Genomic DNA, 18,169 nt, shown 5'->3' with positions numbered 1-18,169 from the left:
TATCAGCTTTGTCAACCCCAGTTTCCAGTTTCAGTGGGTTGTGTTATAGGGACGACACCCTGAGCTTAGAGAATCCAAGTCTGGTATCATGGGCAGCAGTTACTCTGACTGATACAGGCTGTGATGAGCTCCATTCCATTTGTCTCCCAGAGTATTTAATTAAGCCTGCTGGTCAGCAGTGCTCCAAGCAGCAGGTTGAGGCTGCTCTGCAGTACTGACCTCAGGCATGCCTTCCAGGTCCCAGATCCCATCAGCTGAACAAATCCTGTAAACCGTCAGGGTCTATCTTAGGACACCAGGAGGCTTTCTTATCTTCTTCTGTTGCTCTTTCACTCGGCCTGAGGTATTAATGATTGCACAGACTTCTCTTTGTTCAGCAAGGAGGACATCTGGGGCAACTCTTTCATCTGTAACAACCCTGCCAGTGAGTGAAAGCTGACCTGAGTGCCTTGCAAGGCTGCTGCAGTGTCACTGATTACTTCAGCTAAAACCAGGGACACATTTCGTATCATCTGTTCTAATTCAGTGACTCATCGTAGGGATAACTGTCTGCAGGTGCACATATGTAGTGATCAGTGTTCTCTCCAGGAAACTCCCCAGAATAACCAAAGTTCGCCTGGGTGTGGAGAGATGGCCACAGTTGTCTGAGGCTGTACGTGTGCTGGTACTGTTTCCTCACACACCTGAGCATCTCTTATGAGCACCTCTGTGGTGTAAGTCATGGTGTTTTCGGAGAGAGAGGCATGTTAATGCCTGGCTTCCCCACAAGATACATAGTTTTGAAGGTGCATATGGTGTTCCTGGAAGGAACATGTTGTTTATAGTTGTTGGGGACCCCCAATTGGGATCTCTATCAGTTGGGGCTACCAGGTGACAGTGCTTTCAACAAGGCCTCCCAGCCAGCTGATAAATTTTTGGGTTCTCAGTTCAGGAAATAATTGAGTCCAGTCTTTATTTTGGAGGGACTGTCTGAAGACATGGCTGCAATGGCAGGTCGTGTTACAGGAGCTTGGAGAACACAGATCTTTCAGAATGGGCTGTGGGTCTGCCTTCCCTTTTGCTCTGGAGGGGAGATGCTGTCTCTGTCTTCCAAGATGGTTTGCTATACAGACATCCTTGTCAAGGTCTTGCAGAAGAAAACCATCTGTACCTCTACTTGCAATACATGCAGAGACACAGAGAGAATTGCCTGGCAGCAGAGAGCAGACCGTTGCACCTCCTTCTGTCACCTTTTTGGCTTCTTTTCCTTCAGCCTGATGCTCCTGGTGTTGTTCCTGTATACACAAAGGTGTGCGTTTGTTGTACCTTGATGTTGAGTGAATGGAACAAAACCTTCACTAATTTCGGTTCATATGATATTACAGAGTAGTAGTACAAAGTACTCTGTACTTTGAAATATGTTACTTGGCAATAATCGACAAATACGACATTGAAACAAATCAGTTACAATGCCTTTTTGAATTTAGCCAAGTTTATTAGCTTCTGTTTGTTTTGTTTCCCTTACCCCTTAAATGCTCAAAATGTACCCAAGTTTAATTTTGCACGAGACCAAACGAAGGTCTTCCTATAACGAATAGTCATATCTTGATTTACTGTTTCTTTTTGTTTCAAGTATCTCCTACCCCCTCACAAAAGTCAATGTTAACTAGAGTTATTTTTAATATCAAGTAAGTCGTTCGCACATTTAATGAAGGATACAGAGTGTAGTAGAATGTTTATCTTTAGGATCACTGTTGGGGCATTCCAGAAGGATGCAGAGATCAATTTATTTTAATTCCTCTCTTTTTTTACCACTACTTTTATTGAGGTTTGCAGCAGTTTGGTTACTGTATCTATATGAATCAAACTGTTAAACATATTAAAATGGACTAGTAAATAATATGCCATTAAGCTAATAAACATTAAAGAAACAGTAAAATAATACACCAATGTGAACTCATATTGTCATGTGGAGCACACACCTACTAAACTAAAAAAAACATTTTTGTCCTAGAGTATACTGCCAATTTTCTGAGTCTGTGTAATACATTTTTTCACTTCTGCTACAATAGACCACCAAAAAGATACACTTGATTCATGACTCAAGGTAACTGCAAAATTTCATAATTAACCAGTCAATTAGTTAATTATTCAGAGATTGCCGTTCAGGGTTCTGCTAGATATTAGAACTATAAAGATGAATGAAATACACTGCTTAAGTCCTTAAGAAGCTTATACTCAGGAATTTATAGCTGGCTAATATTTCATATGAAAATTGCGATACTAGGAGTTTCAACAAAATGGGAGAACACAGAAGAAATTCATGATGTCTCAGGGGGAGTGTCTGAATAAACCTTTAAAAATCCAAGTTCTGTCTTGAATCCAACTGTTCCTGTTCATATAAATTAGGGCCTCTTGAATCCTTCAGTTTATTTCTCTGCATCTGTATGAGATATATGCAGTTACCTCAAGCTCTGACTTGTCCTCTTACTGTGTTCATTTACCGAATATTTAATTGGAAATATAAGTAAAATTATAGGACTTTATATATGCTGATATACTTCACTCTTTCTGTGTTTGTCTACATAATGTAGTAGTCTATTTTAGTTTATATTCTGAATTAACACATGAGATTTTAAAATTCTTTGGAGTTTCTTTAGTTGCACTGGAGGCAAGATATTTCTCTATAAGCATCATTTACTCATTTTAACTTGATAATGTAGAATTTGATTGTGCAAAGAGAGACAGATGATTTCTGCTATGGGGTAGAGAAGATGAATAGCGGTCTGACCTGTGTCTTCCAGGCCCAGATAGTAAGTATTCACAGATTCTGATAGGATTTTTATTTAAGTACTTTACTGGTGCTTGTTTCCAGTCTGAATTTAGCTTTGGAAGCTGATATGTTTTCAGTGTAGTATAGCCATCATTTTACATGTGAAAACATGTTATATTCAGGATGAATATGTTGACCAAGTGTGAACTTTCTAAAGAATGTTTGCTTTTGCTGTTTGTTGGATACCTTTTCAATTCCTTCCACATAATCGTGGAGAAAGCATCTGTGTTGGTGGTCTTTGCAAAACCTGGACAGGCCTGTGTTCGAGGCTCAAGCATCACTGCTGTTAGTATACCTGGCATTTTGTACTTAAACTTGTTTGTCTGAAAAGGGTTGGAAACCAAAGGTTAAAGATGCATAAAGTGTTTATTTTTTCTCCTGTTTGTGTTGCACATAGTGATAGACAGCAGTAAATTAAATTGTGTGCTAGAGGAACTTTAGGTGATGCATATTCACATGTGAAGAAATCTTCTCACTTCATTTTCAAGGGCAGAAAGCTGCTTTGCTGATTAAGTGATGTCAATTCCAGCATGTGTCTTTGTCTTGCTGTTTAACCTCTTTCTACTTCTAAAGATTTTCCTTTGATCATTTGCCTTGTTCTTAAGATTGCCTTTGACAAGCTCTATCCCTCATATTGAATATCTTTGAGATTTTTGCTTACAGTTTATCTACTTTGTCCCCTGTTATATGTCTTTGCCCCTCTAGTTTACAACATTGCTGACATTTGTCCCACTATTTGTAATTACTGTTTTGTCTGCTTATTTTCCTAATCCTTGGCTATCTGGGGTTTGCTGGTCTCAGCTTTTGTAGGACATTTTCTGTCTGTTGCTGTTCTTGAGGAAATCCTTAACTGTTCCGAATTCTAGCTGGATATGTGTGTGCCTCTGTGTGCAGACACATCTTTATAGCTAGAAGTTATGTTAAAAATACCTTTTCTCATGTAAGGCTCCTTTTTGATAATTGGGGCAAGAGTAACAAATGAGGTTACAGCATTTACTTTCCATATCATTAGAACTGAGTACATATCTAACACCTAAAGATGTGTCGAACTTATAAGCCTTGTTTAAACCAAAGGTTAATGAGCAGTATTTCTAAAGTATAAAGGTACATTTGGAGCAAGGAGAATATTTTAGAGCCAATTTTAATTGTATGCTTTCATTTACTGGTTGCATATGGTACATGTGAGAAGAAAATGTTTTCCATGTGCAGCAGCAGTTCTGTCCCTTTGTAGAAACTTCTCGTCAAGTCACCAATTTGCCAGATGCAGTGGTAATTATCTTATTTGACCTATTAGAGCATTTGACACAGTTGATCACTCTCCCTGTTGACACACTTTTCTCCCATTCTTCCAGGACACCACAATCTCTTCATTTATCTTCTACCACGTTGACAGCTTTTTACTTTTCTTTAACTCATTTCCTCAACCTTCAAATCAAAACCTACAATTGAAATGTCCCAACCAGTTCTTGTACCTCCTCTTCTCTCTCTCTTTACTACTCTCTCGGTGATTCCATCTAAGGTCTTGGTTTTTACATACAAATGCTATGGTAATCTCTTTCTCCAACTGGAGTCTCCTATATCCAATTTCCTTTTCTAGTTTTTTCGATGAAGATCAATAATAGACAATATTTCCAACTTAACATCTCCAAAACTTAAGTCCTGATCTTTCTTCCCAAGCCTGTTTCCTCTGTTTATGCTGATTTTTTTTCTAGCTTAATAAATGTCAGCCTTTGAATTGCCCAGGCAATTCAAACTGTGGATTCAATCTTGCCTCCTCTCTTTCTATAGTAGTGATTTCTGTCTTTTTCATTTCATAGCTGCATCCCTAGCACCAAGAAGTGCTTAGTAGACATCATTAACAGGCTTGGAAGGAATGAAATGCATGAGCTAGTAAACAGAGAAGGTCTGGTGCCCAAAGATAGAACCTTCAGATAAGTTAGGATGCTCCCAGGAGGGCAGAAACTCTTGTTTTCTTACCCTCGTCAGTTCCAGAGGAAGGTGGCTTTTGCCTGCTGTTGAAACTGTTAGTATGGCATAATTAGTGCAAATTAATGGAGATCATATATGCTACATTTTGGGAACATCAAACAGAACATGGTGATTAATTCTTTATGATGAATATCACAATTTCATTATTTTCTTGAGCTTCTGTTAATATTCCAGCATTCACTAATTTCTTAAATGAATGTATGATTCCTAATGTACATTTCAATCTCAGAATTTTAGAAGCAGGATTTATCCTATTCTCCTGTGAAATTTGTTTCTTTCCTTGCATTTTATGTCTCCGTTAATGGTCCCACCTCCTATCTAGTTGAACAACAAAGGTGGGAGGACTTGTAAATTCTTTTCTTTTGCCTCAACCACATGTTCACCCAGCCATCAAATGTTTTTCAAATGTTGTTCAAGACCTCCTCATCGCTCAATGAAGCTACCTGTATGATAACTTCTTAACTTGAATCTATTACCTCTATTATCGCCGCTCCTGCATAAAATCCTTTATAATTTCCCCTATTTCCAGCTGAGTCAGAAAGTTCCGATTCGGCACATGAAGCTGTGCCTCCTCTGTCTGGCTTCATCTTTATTGGGTCCTTCCCCTGTTCTCCCACTTTCCGCCTTACAAACTGCTCAGGAAATCTGAATTCCTTGTAACTCAGCAGAAGAGCCCAGATCTTTGAACATGTAAACTGCTCTGCTTTAAACATCTTGGTCCTCCTTTTCATCTGGCTGTCTCCCTATTAATCCTTAAGAGTCAGTACTGTTCCTCAGCTTTCCTTGTTTTTATTTACTGTCTCCACATTCTCATCATATACTGAGCACATCTCTTACAGTACATAGTATATTTGTGTTACTGAACCTGCTTATCTTCACTAGGGGAGGCAACATGTCCTATTTTACCTTTTTAGTTCCTGAGCCTTTTCTACTGTCTCTAGGAATTGAGTTATATGGGATAGATGCCAGATTGGCTCCCGCTTATGCTGGTATGCTATACCAGTGTGAAATCATGTGATAAAAAAGGTCTAAATGTCTCAATATATGTATTAGAAACCTAGAAGGAACTCTTTGGTCTTTATCTTGATTATAGAATTTTTTATCTGTAAGGATGTAAATCAATACATTTTACTGTATGTAGACATATGTTTACATGATATAAATTAATCAAAGAGTGGTTGTAGGTCATGATAGTGGCAAATTACTGTTACAGTTGGGAAGGGATCCTAAAGAATTAAATTCATTCTTTCGGCTTAAGTCAGTTCCTAGTTTTCTTTTTATGAAAAATTGCCTTTTAAAATGTTTCCTGGGAATAATTTGGATGATTCTTTTCCCTTCTTTCTCCTCAATTTCATGCTAATATTATTCTACACATATCAACTTTCCATTTAGGTGATATTTGCTGCTAATTTTTATGTTGTTTATTTTTGCTTCTTTCTTTGAGTTGTCTATAATTTGCATCTTTTCCTGGAAACCTGGTGGCTAATACTAATTTAATTTCTCTGAACGTAGAGAAATTAAATTAGTATGCTAATTTAAATATTTGTATGCTGTTTGAGATCTTTTAAAATGCTGAAAAAAACATTTGTGGTATTGGGTAATGACTGGCAAGGAAGTGGAAAGAAAGCATTTTAAACTTGACTTTCTGACATGAACTGGTTACAGCTGAGTGAACGTGTACTGGAAAGGTAGACGCTGTTTTAAGTTTTTTCTTTTTTTCTTTTAAATATGTTTTCCTTTTCCCTCTCTTTCAAGTTTTGACAGTAGAGGCATGCTGGCCAGATTTTAGTGTTTAGATATCAAATAGAACAATTATAATATATTTCAACCAGCAGGAACTGAGACCCCTGTTGGTGTCTTAATCCCAAAATGGCATTTTAAATTCATATAAACCTTGCCTTAAGGGATGGAAAAAGGACAATTTAGGGAACAGCATGAGGTTAAACACATTGATCAGTAAGCTGGTCTTTCTTGTTAGATTTTGGTAGAATGTGGACTTAGAAAAATAACATCATCAACAACAGCAGAGAATTCTTTGCTTCTCTAGAAGCAACCTCTTTTGCTTCCATTATATAGATTTTGGATAATGAAAGATATAATTCAGCCAGGGATTAAAAAAAAAGGAGATCCAGGTTGAAATTTGGAGTGTTAAATATGAATGGGAAAATACAGCGATTGTTAATTTTCATCATTTAAGTTATAAACTAAAGCATTTAGTTAGCTATGTTATTTCTTTATGTCTTCTTAATAAGCGTAACACACAGTAAGCTGAATTTTTGTCAAAGTGTAGGAACCATTGCCTGATAAGTTAACTTCTAGTAATTAGCTGTGCAATGTTCATAATATAATTTTTGGTTATAACAACCCCATTAACTAGTTTCAGGCCTTTGCTAACTCTCATTGACTTAAAGTCTTTGGGTTTCTCTTGATGAATGAGAAATTATTTTATTATCCTATTTTAGGATAGGATCTATCTAAGGATATTTATAGTTTTTCAACTAGTGTGTGTTCAGTTTATGTCTTATGTGTATGGAATGATATTTTTGGAGAAGAACTTAACTTTTGGATGGAGTGAATTAAAAATTCCCCTGAAACTATATTTCTTGTCTAATTTATAATTGACTAAAATATTTTACATACAAATTATCGTTTTAATAGACTCACCTGTGAAGGAAGATATTTGATAATACTTGGAACACAGCCTTGATGTTTCAGTTCTATTACTCCTTTAATGTCAGAATCCAAGTCTAAGTCTTGCTGTGTAATTTATTGTAGGTAGCATGTATGCAGCTTATCAATGCCCTTGTTACATCTCCTGATGATTTGGACTTCAGGCTTCACATCAGAAATGAATTTATGCGTTGTGGATTGAAAGAGATATTGCCAGTAAGTGCCCTGCAGACTCCTTATTAATATTTAAATTAGAGAAGTACTTGAGTAGGGGGAAATTTAGATAAATTACCTTCAAGAATAATTTATCTGTGGGAAAAAAGGCTTGAGTATAAAATCTATTTTTGAAATAGATGATAAGGTTTGAGTATTATTTAACACTTTAAGTGTTTGAATGCTGTAAATCAAGTTGAATGGTTGGTTTATTGTTTATGTTTTTCATTAATTTTTTGCATCATTAAAAACAAAACTGTTCCTTATAACTCCTATTTAATATCTCTAGAATTTAAAGCGTATTAAGAATGATGGCCTGGATATCCAACTTAAAGTCTTTGACGAGCATAAGGAAGAGGATTTGATTGAGTTCTTCCATCGCCTCGAAGATGTTAGAGCTGAACTTGAATATCCTTTTGTTCTGAAGTCTAATCAAATATGTAAAATTACTGCTTAAACAGTAATTACTGCTTAAACAGCCCCCACCCCATAAAATATTAAACTTCTGAAGCCATTTCTAGATAAATGATATAAAATCAAACCTTTATTGAATCAGAAGGATGTTTGTATAAACCTTTTTTATTTTATTAGTTTATGTGCGTTTTTGTGAATACATGCATATGCAAATGGATGTTACAATCTACAAATGGATGCTTTTTAGACAAGCCTCTTATGTATACATGTACAATCTGTTCTTTTTGTTTGGCACCTCCCCTCCCCCTAGTCCGTTCATCATTAGGAATAGGTGCCCTTAGCCTGCTGGTTAGTTCCTACCCTGTACCTTGGGTGTATCCTCATACGGGCCTTTGTTAATTCTGTGCATCTGCAGATGTCTGTGCTTGTCCAGAGATCTGCCACCTTTCTGTCTTCCACTGGGGCTGCTCCATGGTAGGTAATGCCTGGCACCAGCCCTCTTGGTCAGGGCTCCCCCAGAACCCAAAGACTTCATTCACAACCAGCTGCCCACTACTCTTTCTGCCAGCAGTATCTTGGCTCAAGAGAGGAATATTGGTTGGAGTTGATTGTGGAGGAGAAGCCAGGAAGTGTCAGGTCAGGTTGTCATTTGCACATAGTTTTCCCTCTATTCTCATTCCTAACTACATGTGTTTTATTATATGCTGAGTATATATGATGCCTATTTTAGGTTAAGATACACAGTAATCTTTCGAAGCCTTACAGAGCAGATTCCGTGTCACATTATTGCAGTTGTTTGGTATAGAGGATAAATAAATCCACATATTCCTTAATCAGTTTACTGAAGCGAATGATCTTCACAACATGGTGTGGAACACAGTTAAGGAAACCAGAGCAGAGGGATATTTCATTTCAATTCTGCAGCATCTTTTGCTGATTCGAAATGATTATTTTATAAGGTAAGAGGAAGCTATATTCTAATATTTTCTTTCACTAATAAAATTCTATTAATTGTGAAATTCACCTGATGTTTGATTTGGGCAAGCAAATATTTTTAAGTTTTGTATTTCTTTCGTAATATTGATTCATAGAATGCACTGTTTCCTCTGGGCATATATTTAGGTAGAAAATGGTATAAAATGATATTACTATTACTTTCTAAGCTCCAGCAGATTCTTGGTTACAACTTTTCAGCTGAATAAAAATGCAAACTAGCAACAAATTACTAGTTTACTGCGGATGAATAATGTTTTCTGGTTAGTCCCTAGGCAGTAGGAATGGCAGATACTAAACATCACTTTTATTAGTGTTTAAGTAGCTAGCAAGTTCCTTAATAATACAGTTGTGTTTAATGTTGCTAATGTATCAGAAAGCTAGACAAATGACTTCTCAAGTTTGATTATATCCTAGACATCTTGAGCGTAACAAATTGTTTAAAGAAAATAATTGTTTATCCATGTTTACCTGTAGTTATATATGGATAGTAACACTTAAGCTGCTGGACTGTTATGAAGATTAAAATGGTAACATGAGTGAGACTCCTAGCCAAATATCTGGCATATGGTGTATGCTCAATAAATGTCCTCTATACCCTCTTAAATCTTTTATTACTGTTTTATGAAGGAAGCTGAGATCTTTGAATATAAAACCACTTTGGTCACCTTTAATTTAATTTTGCTGAAATTCATTCTCAAATACTATGGGTAGTATGTCTTTTCTTACTCTAATTTCAAGTAGAAGGAGTTGCTAGACAGTCTCATTCAGGCTGTGTCCTCTAGGTGATGTCAGAGGGTGCAATTTATGTTTTTGATGTACCTAACAAGTGAATAGAATAAAAGTCTAAACGTGGTAAAACTTTAGGTTCTTCGAGATGAGCACAGATCATCCACCCTACCTCTTTCCTTTGTAGAATTTGGAAGTCCCAGTGATATTCTAAAATAGAGTTCAGGAACCTGTTTTGAGACTTCATTTGCTTCTTTCTCATATTTTATTAAAATAAGACACTTTAAATATTTAACCACTCTATAAATGCTAGATAAAAAATACTAATACTTGATTAATAATATTTTTAAGTATCATAGGTACCCCACTAATTGTAATACTATACTCTCCTGAAGATTTACCTAAAAATAAACTTGGAACTTCCATTTATTCTAAAGTAGCCCCATCCTTTTCTTGATACCTGTGTGGTTGGTCCTGTCAACCTCTGATTTTTTGCCGCTTGAATTTCCAAGAATTTAAGACTGCTGTTTGCTTTTGAAGCGTTGAATGTGTCTACAGTGTTACAAAGGGGGTTATTTAATCCCTTCATCTGTGTTCCAGGGAGCATGTGGTTGTGTCTAACTTCAAAACAGATTAAAAAGCACAACTGTAGTGGGGCACACTCAGGCGAGCCTTTCACTTTAGTGGAATCAAGAGTCTAAAGAAATATTACATTGTAGCATTACCAAAGTGACATTAGTGAGGCATAGAAGTTCATCTAGTTTGGTCATTTTTTGAGTAGTACCTTTTAAGTTTGATACTCGTCTATGTTGCCTTCTTTCTTGGCTCTTTAAGCCCGAGGCCCTTGGTCTTTGTTCCAGATATGGTTGCTATGAAGGCAGAATTCTTCCCATGACGGCCGTAGTGAAGATGATCCCATCGATTCTTTCCTATGTTCCAAAATTCTCAGTTATTTATTACTATTATTGTTGTTGTTGATTCTTATAGTGAGTATACATTTATTACAAGATAGAGTCAGAATTGTGGTCACTTACATAATATTTTTATTATATATTCATCCTTTTAATTAACATACAGTAAATTTTACTCTTTTTGCTGTGTGGTCCAAGATTCATAAATCTTGTTCTTTTGGTTTTACCTTCATTTTTCGGTTTTACTATCTCGAATGGACCTAGATTTCGCCTTTCAGAAATATTCAGTTATCTGAACATTTTTGACTGATGAACATTTAAAATTAATATTGACATTAATAAATACAAATTTTGAAGTTTTTTATAAGTTAATTTTCATTGTAGAATGCAAAATATTGTCATTTAAAAGAATTAGTGGATAGGAAAATTAAAATCTTTGCTTACTTTCACATCTGGAACAAAAGGAAATTTTACTGAAATGGAACTTGATTGGAGAATGTACATCAAAGGTCCCCAAGAAAAATCAAATGCAGTAAGATAATTGGAAGGTGGATAGAAGATCAAATTCAATTCTGTAACAAATTACTAATGGCTTATTGTGTGCAGAATAGCATGTTAGTTGAATGTGCATGGGAGATAATTTCTGATATTTGGTAAAAAAAAAAAACTGCAGAGAAAGTGAAGGTGATTTCAAAATATTCTCCAACAAAAATGACTTTTATTAATGAAGTAATGACATTTATGTTTATCCCTTAATTAGGTTGTTTACATATTCCTTTGACATATTCACTACCTTACCAATATCACTCATAGAGATTATTTTCTAGATTTACATTTCTGAATTCCAGACGTACGTTGTTCTTTACTAGTATTGCCTTACTGTAAGAGTTTTTGCATGAATTTTCAGCTACATTATAAATGAGCTCATAATTTAGGGTTGTGGAAGTGAGAAAACACTTAATGACATTATGTTTTTTAAAAACATTATACACAATAGCTGGTGTTAATTTAAGCCATGTTTTTATTAAAACAACATCAAGATAACATTAAAAAGAGTAAAAAAGGGACAGAGTGTGTCATCTCAGTTTTTAAATGTGATAGCTAGAAACGTGTGTGCAATTTATGTACCTCAAGTGTAAATGTGGTTATTATAGCTAAAATATTAGGGAATGGGAGATTATTTCATTGAAAGAAGTTGAGAAAATTGATGAAAGCATTGATAATACCTTCTTGCTTTAATTGGTATCCAAGAACACTATGTCTTGAATATTTTTACTCTATGACAATTAATGAACATTGTCTTATTTGCTAATGTTAAGCTGTAGTGAATTTTATTCAGCATAATGGATGGTTTATTAGGTACCAGGTAAATAGGTCCAGGGCAGTAGGTCATAGTATACAGGGAAGGAAGTCTCAAGTAGCTGGAGGCATCATCACATACGTGGTGAGAAGGGGTTGGAGAGGAAAACTGTGCAAAAAGTCATTGAGAAGAAATAGTCCTAGGTGGTGGTTCGGATGGAGGACTGTATTCATTAGAATATTACCCACCCTCTCTATCACTGTAGTTTGGTTTTGTTTGTAAAATCTTCTGGATATTTCTTTCACGTTTGTTGGCTTGAGTTTTAAGGGATGTATTTTAGCTTATTACTAACACAGGTGGATTGAACTTAATTGTACTAACACATGAAGGCTATTTGGGGATTTTAATTAAATTTAAATTTTGGACAAAAATTGTTATACTGAAGTTTTCTAGCTTTCTTTTGAGTAAGGAACATTCATTTGATATTGTTTATAATTCACAGTATCACAAACATTCTAAAAACAGTGAACTGTATGTTTTTAAGAACCTTCCAGATAATTTTTTAGAAAATATATCTTTTGGTTTGTATTAATAAAATGAATTAATGGTAGCTCTTTCAGTATGGTACAGTGATAGGTTGATGATCTCTGCTGAGGACTGCTTTTAAGTACATATCACTTCATTTTAATATTCTATTTCTTACTACCTACTAATTAAGTCAAGATTCTGACTTTTGCAAGAAAATGATCTTTAAAGCACACTGTATTTATAGCTAAAAGATCATAAAAAATGTAGTGTGTTAAAATCATTAGAAGGAAAGTGGCAGTTGTATTTACTCTCACTCTCATGTTAAATCTATATGTCAACTGTTGAACTATACAGTTGTATATTATTGAAGTAGAAATCAAGCTACTGAAATGTTTTGATGTAAAGTTACACTAATAGAGTGTACATTTATTCTTTTCCTTGGTTCTAGGCAACAGTACTTCAAATTAATTGATGAGTGTGTATCCCAGATTGTACTGCATAGAGATGGGATGGATCCAGACTTCACATATCGAAAAAGACTAGACTTAGATTTAAGTCAGTTTGTTGGTGAGTGTTTCTCTGTTATTTAAATGAAAATACCTTATGTCCCTTACCCATGGGTTAGTGCTAGAGTGTTGTTTCTCACAGTGTGGGCTGTAGACTCCAGAGGGTCCTGGATACCTTTTCAGGAGGTCCTAATAGGCAAAATTATTTTCATAACAATACTGAGACAGTTATTTGGCATTTTTACTCTGTTGGTATTTTCAGAGCAATATTGGGAAAACTGCTGGTACTTTGTTGTGAATCAAGGCAGTGGCACCAAGCAGTATTAGTAGCCATGGGATTCTTTATTCTCAGTAAAACAAAAGAAATGAAACAAAAAAAGTGCCATTTTTTATTTAAGAATGTCCTTGATAAAGAACTAAAAAAAGTTAATTTTATTAAATATCTACCTTTGCACACACATCATTTCAATATTCTGTGTGAATATATTCAATATTCAATATATTGTGTGTGTGAATCACTTGTGCTGCAAACCAGAGTCCAATTGGAAATACTTGTGTAATCGTCTGAGCTGCCAGCTGAAATGCCTGCTTTTTTTTTTTAACTTTGAAAAAAGGATCGTCATACAAATTGTGGCTACTCAGATGTGAGTGTTTGGCACACACTTTCCTAAAAATGAAATAAAATGTGTCTGTAACTTCAATGAAAATGATAGAATATGTTACCAATGATAAAATTGGAATATTCAGGTAAATATTTGAGTTTTGGAAAACTTGTACTTGCTACCATCATCTTGGCAGCTTTGCGGTCCTAAATTTTTTTCTGATGAGATCAGTGGTGGTATTACCCTATCTGTTTATTTTGATATTGTATGATGAGATGTGTCACCATTTGGAGGATCTGCATGACTCTGCAAACCACTCTTTCCCAAATGACCAGGGCTTGATGTGTCTAAATGATTTAAAAGTAACAGTACAAAATGGTCATTGACATCATACGCGATTCCACATTGTAACTAATGTTTAAGAAGTTACCGTATGTCAAATCTTGGTTTAGCATTAAAAAGGAATATCTATTATTTGCATGAAGTTGTTTTTTCTTCATATAATGTTTGAGTTCAGGAAGAAGTGTGGAATGTATAGAATGAGAAAGGAGTAGATAATACTAGTGAGACTGATAAAGTGAATACTTGTTTCTCTCTGCAGGAGAGAAGAAATTAGGAGTTCTTGGGGGTGGGAGGGACATAGAAATGAAGAAAAATATGCTCTAAATATGTAGCAAACTAAAATGTGGAATGATTCTGAATAGTGTCTGAAGAGAAAACTTTTTCTACCTGGACATTAGGAATATTTTGTCTTGAGTAGGTGAGAGGTTTTGACATTGAATTCTTGAGAAGGAATTACTATATAATCTTTGAATACTTCTTGGCTATATAAGTGAAACATGTTACATAGTTACAATAAGTCCATTGTGTTTATTTATTGTAAATGTTTAGAATAAACTTATAGACACAATGCAGAAGACTTAAGTACAGAAGAGAGTGTCCCTGTATTTACACGCTTAGGTGAGAGAGGACAGTAGGGGAGACAGATATTGGAAAGTATAGGGCACAGATAACTCCATATATTAAAAGAGGGATTCAAGAGATGCTGTCTGTGCAACAGGAATCAGAAGATTAAGTATTAATTTAGTGTTACAGAGCCAGCAAAATGAAAGTAAAATTATCAAAAATTGGGATTAGTTGGGAAACAGTGTTTTCTTATTTCATAGTAGGAAATTATCTACAATGTCCTAAATAGTTAAATCAGAAAATAATGGTGTACACACTTTATTTTGAGTTAGGAAGCTAACCACCAGAGCTGTAAGAGGAAGCATTTAGGAAGTGGGACTGAGTTTTGGATGCAATGATTTGGTTGACTTTTGCTTCTTCTAACTTGTTCTGTGGTATATTTTCTTAAACCATGTTCATTATTACTTTCATTAAAAAAAGAAAGAAGGGATACAGTACATTCATGAGACATCCATAATGAATTCATTCATAATATGAATTACTTCTCCTGCCAAGTATCCCATCATGTGGATACATATCAGAGCTTATTAGTCAATCTATTATTGGTGGACATTTAAGTTATTTGCAGTTTTTTGCTAACATAATATTTTAATGAATATTCTTGCTTAAAGGCGAAGTCCTAGAAATACATTACTGGGTGAAAGAAAATATTAATTTTAAGTTTTAGTACATATTGCATCGTTTCTCATCAGCAAAGTTCCTTAATTATACTTCCACTGTTTTTAGGAGAGTAGGGTTCCCTGTGCTATCTCCAATACTTGACATTAGGGATCATTTAATCTTTGCTTATTTCTCATTAAAACTTTTTTATATTTTCATATTACTAGGGAAAATCAAGTATCTGTTCTTATGATTTAGCAATTTTTAATTTTTTTATTCCTAATTTTCTGCTCATTACTATTGCACATTTTCCTAGTTGGTATTGACTATCCTCTTCTCTTTTTTCAAAATATTTATGAATTGAGGATAGCAACCTTTTAGTATTGTATGTTACAGTTGAACTCCCTCCTCCTTTTGCCTAATACAAGGTTAGAATTGTAATTTGGTTTATCTTTCTCCTTAAATTTTGTGACCTTGGTATCATGCTTAGAAAATCCTCCATTCCAACATTATATGTTTCACCATTTTGTTGATTTTATTACTGACACTATTTCTAATTTTTCTGTTTTTTTCTTTTTAAACTTTTAAAGTAACAATGAATTTAATAAAAATTTTGTCATTGCAATTTTAGATATTTGCATGTATCAGGTGAAACTAGAAGAGTTTGAAGAGAAAGCATCAGAACTTAACAAGAAAGTAAGTAATTTGACTAACTTTGCAAGACTATATGGGGGCTCCTGCAGCTCTGCTTCTGCCTCATGGACTCTGTGCCTTCTTCTCACTTCCTTCTTTACCTCCTTCAGGTATTTGCACAAATGCCATTCTCTGAGGAGGACTTCCTGGACCATTATATTTAAACATTTAAACTCCCCACTCCCAACTCTGACCCTCCCTGTGCTTCTTTTCTTGTTTTTCTACTGTTGTATTTATCACTATCTGATATGTTGCACAATTCAGGTATCTGTGTGTGTATATGGAAATGTCTTGTTTATTTCTCCCTCTGGAATAAACTTTATGAGGGATTTGTGTTTGCTTTATTCACTATCCTGGCACCTAGAACAATTCCTGGACTGAGAACTAAAACATATTCTTTGAATGAGTTGAATGAATAAATGATTGACAATGTATAGAGTCAGCATTTTAAGATTGAAGTATTTCTCAAGACATCATATAAATTCAGGCCCTTAAGATTGAAATTATGTCTAAAAATTTTAAGAGAAAAAGTTTAACTTGCTTTCTGTTTTGATTAAAGTTACTTCATTAGACTAAGAGGAACCACATAAACTTATCATTTTCATAGATAAAAAATATTGAATGTCAGCAGTTTCATTTGTTTCTGGCCAATAGTACTGCTGACCATCTAGCCATTCCCCACTTTTCTTTAAGGTACTGTTTTGTGCTTTTATCTCTACTTAATGGGTATCTATTGGACTTTTTCTGTTTTTAAAATTTTACTTTTAAATTTTATTATTTTTTGTTGTTGTTGGATTCTTTACATTTTAAGTAGTCATTCTGATTTGAATTCTTAGGGCTGGTTCCTCACATTCAAAGAATCATGGTAATTACTGCTACCACCACCTCAATGAACACATACAAAAGGAACATTTACACTGAGTTAGGCACTATTCCAGAGAGTCTACATTTTTGATGTGTCAGGCCCTAAATGAATCTTGAGAGAATTGTACATTTTTTATAGACTTTTAAGATAAAACATAACTTGCAAATGGTAGACACTTTCATAAGTTATTTGTAACTTATGAAGAACTTTGTAAGTATCCTGTCCAAGAAGTCCTAAGTTTCATCAAATACTTAGTGAGAGGATATTATCTCCCAGGCCTTTGGCTGTAAGCTTGGATTACAGCTGTGGATATATCACCATTGCTGCGAAGCAACTTAGTTTACAGGGGGAAACAAATTATTAGATCCTTTAAATTAAGTGTCATAAGTGTTCCAGTTGATAAATGTTTGTGTTGTATGGTGACCTTTCACCCCACTGACTCTGTATTCCAAGCTCAGTAAATACTTCAATTCATCGTGGGAAAGTAGTAGCAAACTTTCAAGTGTTTGATTTGAATGCATCCCAGATAGTTTAAATTTCCTTTTTCTAAAAACATCTTTATGGAGTATAATTGCTTTACAATGGTGTGTTAGTTTCTGCTTTATAACAAAGTGAATCAGCTATACATATACATATATCCCCATATCTCCTGCCTCTTGTGTCTCCCTCCCACCCTCCCTATCCCACCCCTCTAGGTGGTCACAAAGCACCGAGCTGATCTCCCTGTGCTATGCGGCTGCTTCCCACTAGCTATCTATTTTACATTTGGTAGTATATGTAAGTCCATGCCAATCTCTCACTTCATCCCAGCTTACCCTTCCCCCTCCCCATGTCCTCAAGTCCATTCTCTAGTAAGTCTGTGTCTTTATTCCCATCTTGCCCCTAGGTTCTTCATGACCATTATTATTTTTTTTTAGATTCCATATATATGTGTTAGCATATGGTATTTGTTTTTCTCTTTCTGACTTCACTCTGTATGACAGAATATAGGTTCATCCACCTCACTACAAATAACTCAATTTCGTTTCTTTTTATGGATGAGTAATATTCCACCGTATATATGTGCCACATCTTCTTTATCAATTCATCTGTCGATGGACACTTAGGTTGCTTCCATGTCCTGGCTATTGTAAATAGAGCTGCAGTGAACACTGGTACATGACTCTTTTTGAATTATGGTTTTCTCAGGGTATATGCCCAGGAGTGGGATTGCTGGGTCACATGGTAGTTCTATTTTTAGTGTTTTAGGAATCTCCATACTGTTCTCCATAGTGGCTGTATCAATTTACATTTCCACCAACAGTGCAACAGAGTTCCCTTTTCTCCACACCACCTCCAGCATTTATTGTTTGTAGATTTTCTGATGATGGCCATTCTG

At 35.1% G+C, this 18,169-nt stretch overlaps 1 protein-coding gene across 4 annotated transcripts in view; it reads left to right on the top strand.

Annotated features, from left to right (window-relative positions):
- DIAPH3 (diaphanous related formin 3) overlaps nt 1–18,169 on the top strand; it is a 547,054-nt gene that overhangs the window by 173,450 nt on the left and 355,435 nt on the right. For all 4 annotated transcript variants that reach the window (XM_060287828.1, XM_060287826.1, XM_030830361.2 and 1 more), the window contains 5 exons: nt 7,577–7,687; nt 7,974–8,092; nt 8,941–9,057; nt 13,008–13,126; nt 15,865–15,929. In XM_060287828.1, the coding sequence (XP_060143811.1) occupies nt 7,577–7,687; nt 7,974–8,092; nt 8,941–9,057; nt 13,008–13,126; nt 15,865–15,929 (531 nt within the window). The remainder of the gene's footprint in view (nt 1–7,576; nt 7,688–7,973; nt 8,093–8,940; nt 9,058–13,007; nt 13,127–15,864; nt 15,930–18,169) is intronic.

This window comes from Globicephala melas, chromosome 18 (genome assembly GCF_963455315.2).
Source record: "Globicephala melas chromosome 18, mGloMel1.2, whole genome shotgun sequence".
Classification (NCBI taxonomy): Eukaryota; Metazoa; Chordata; class Mammalia; order Artiodactyla; family Delphinidae; genus Globicephala; species Globicephala melas.
Note: the sequence above shows the minus strand (reverse complement) of the source record. Positions and strands in the feature narration are given on the sequence as shown.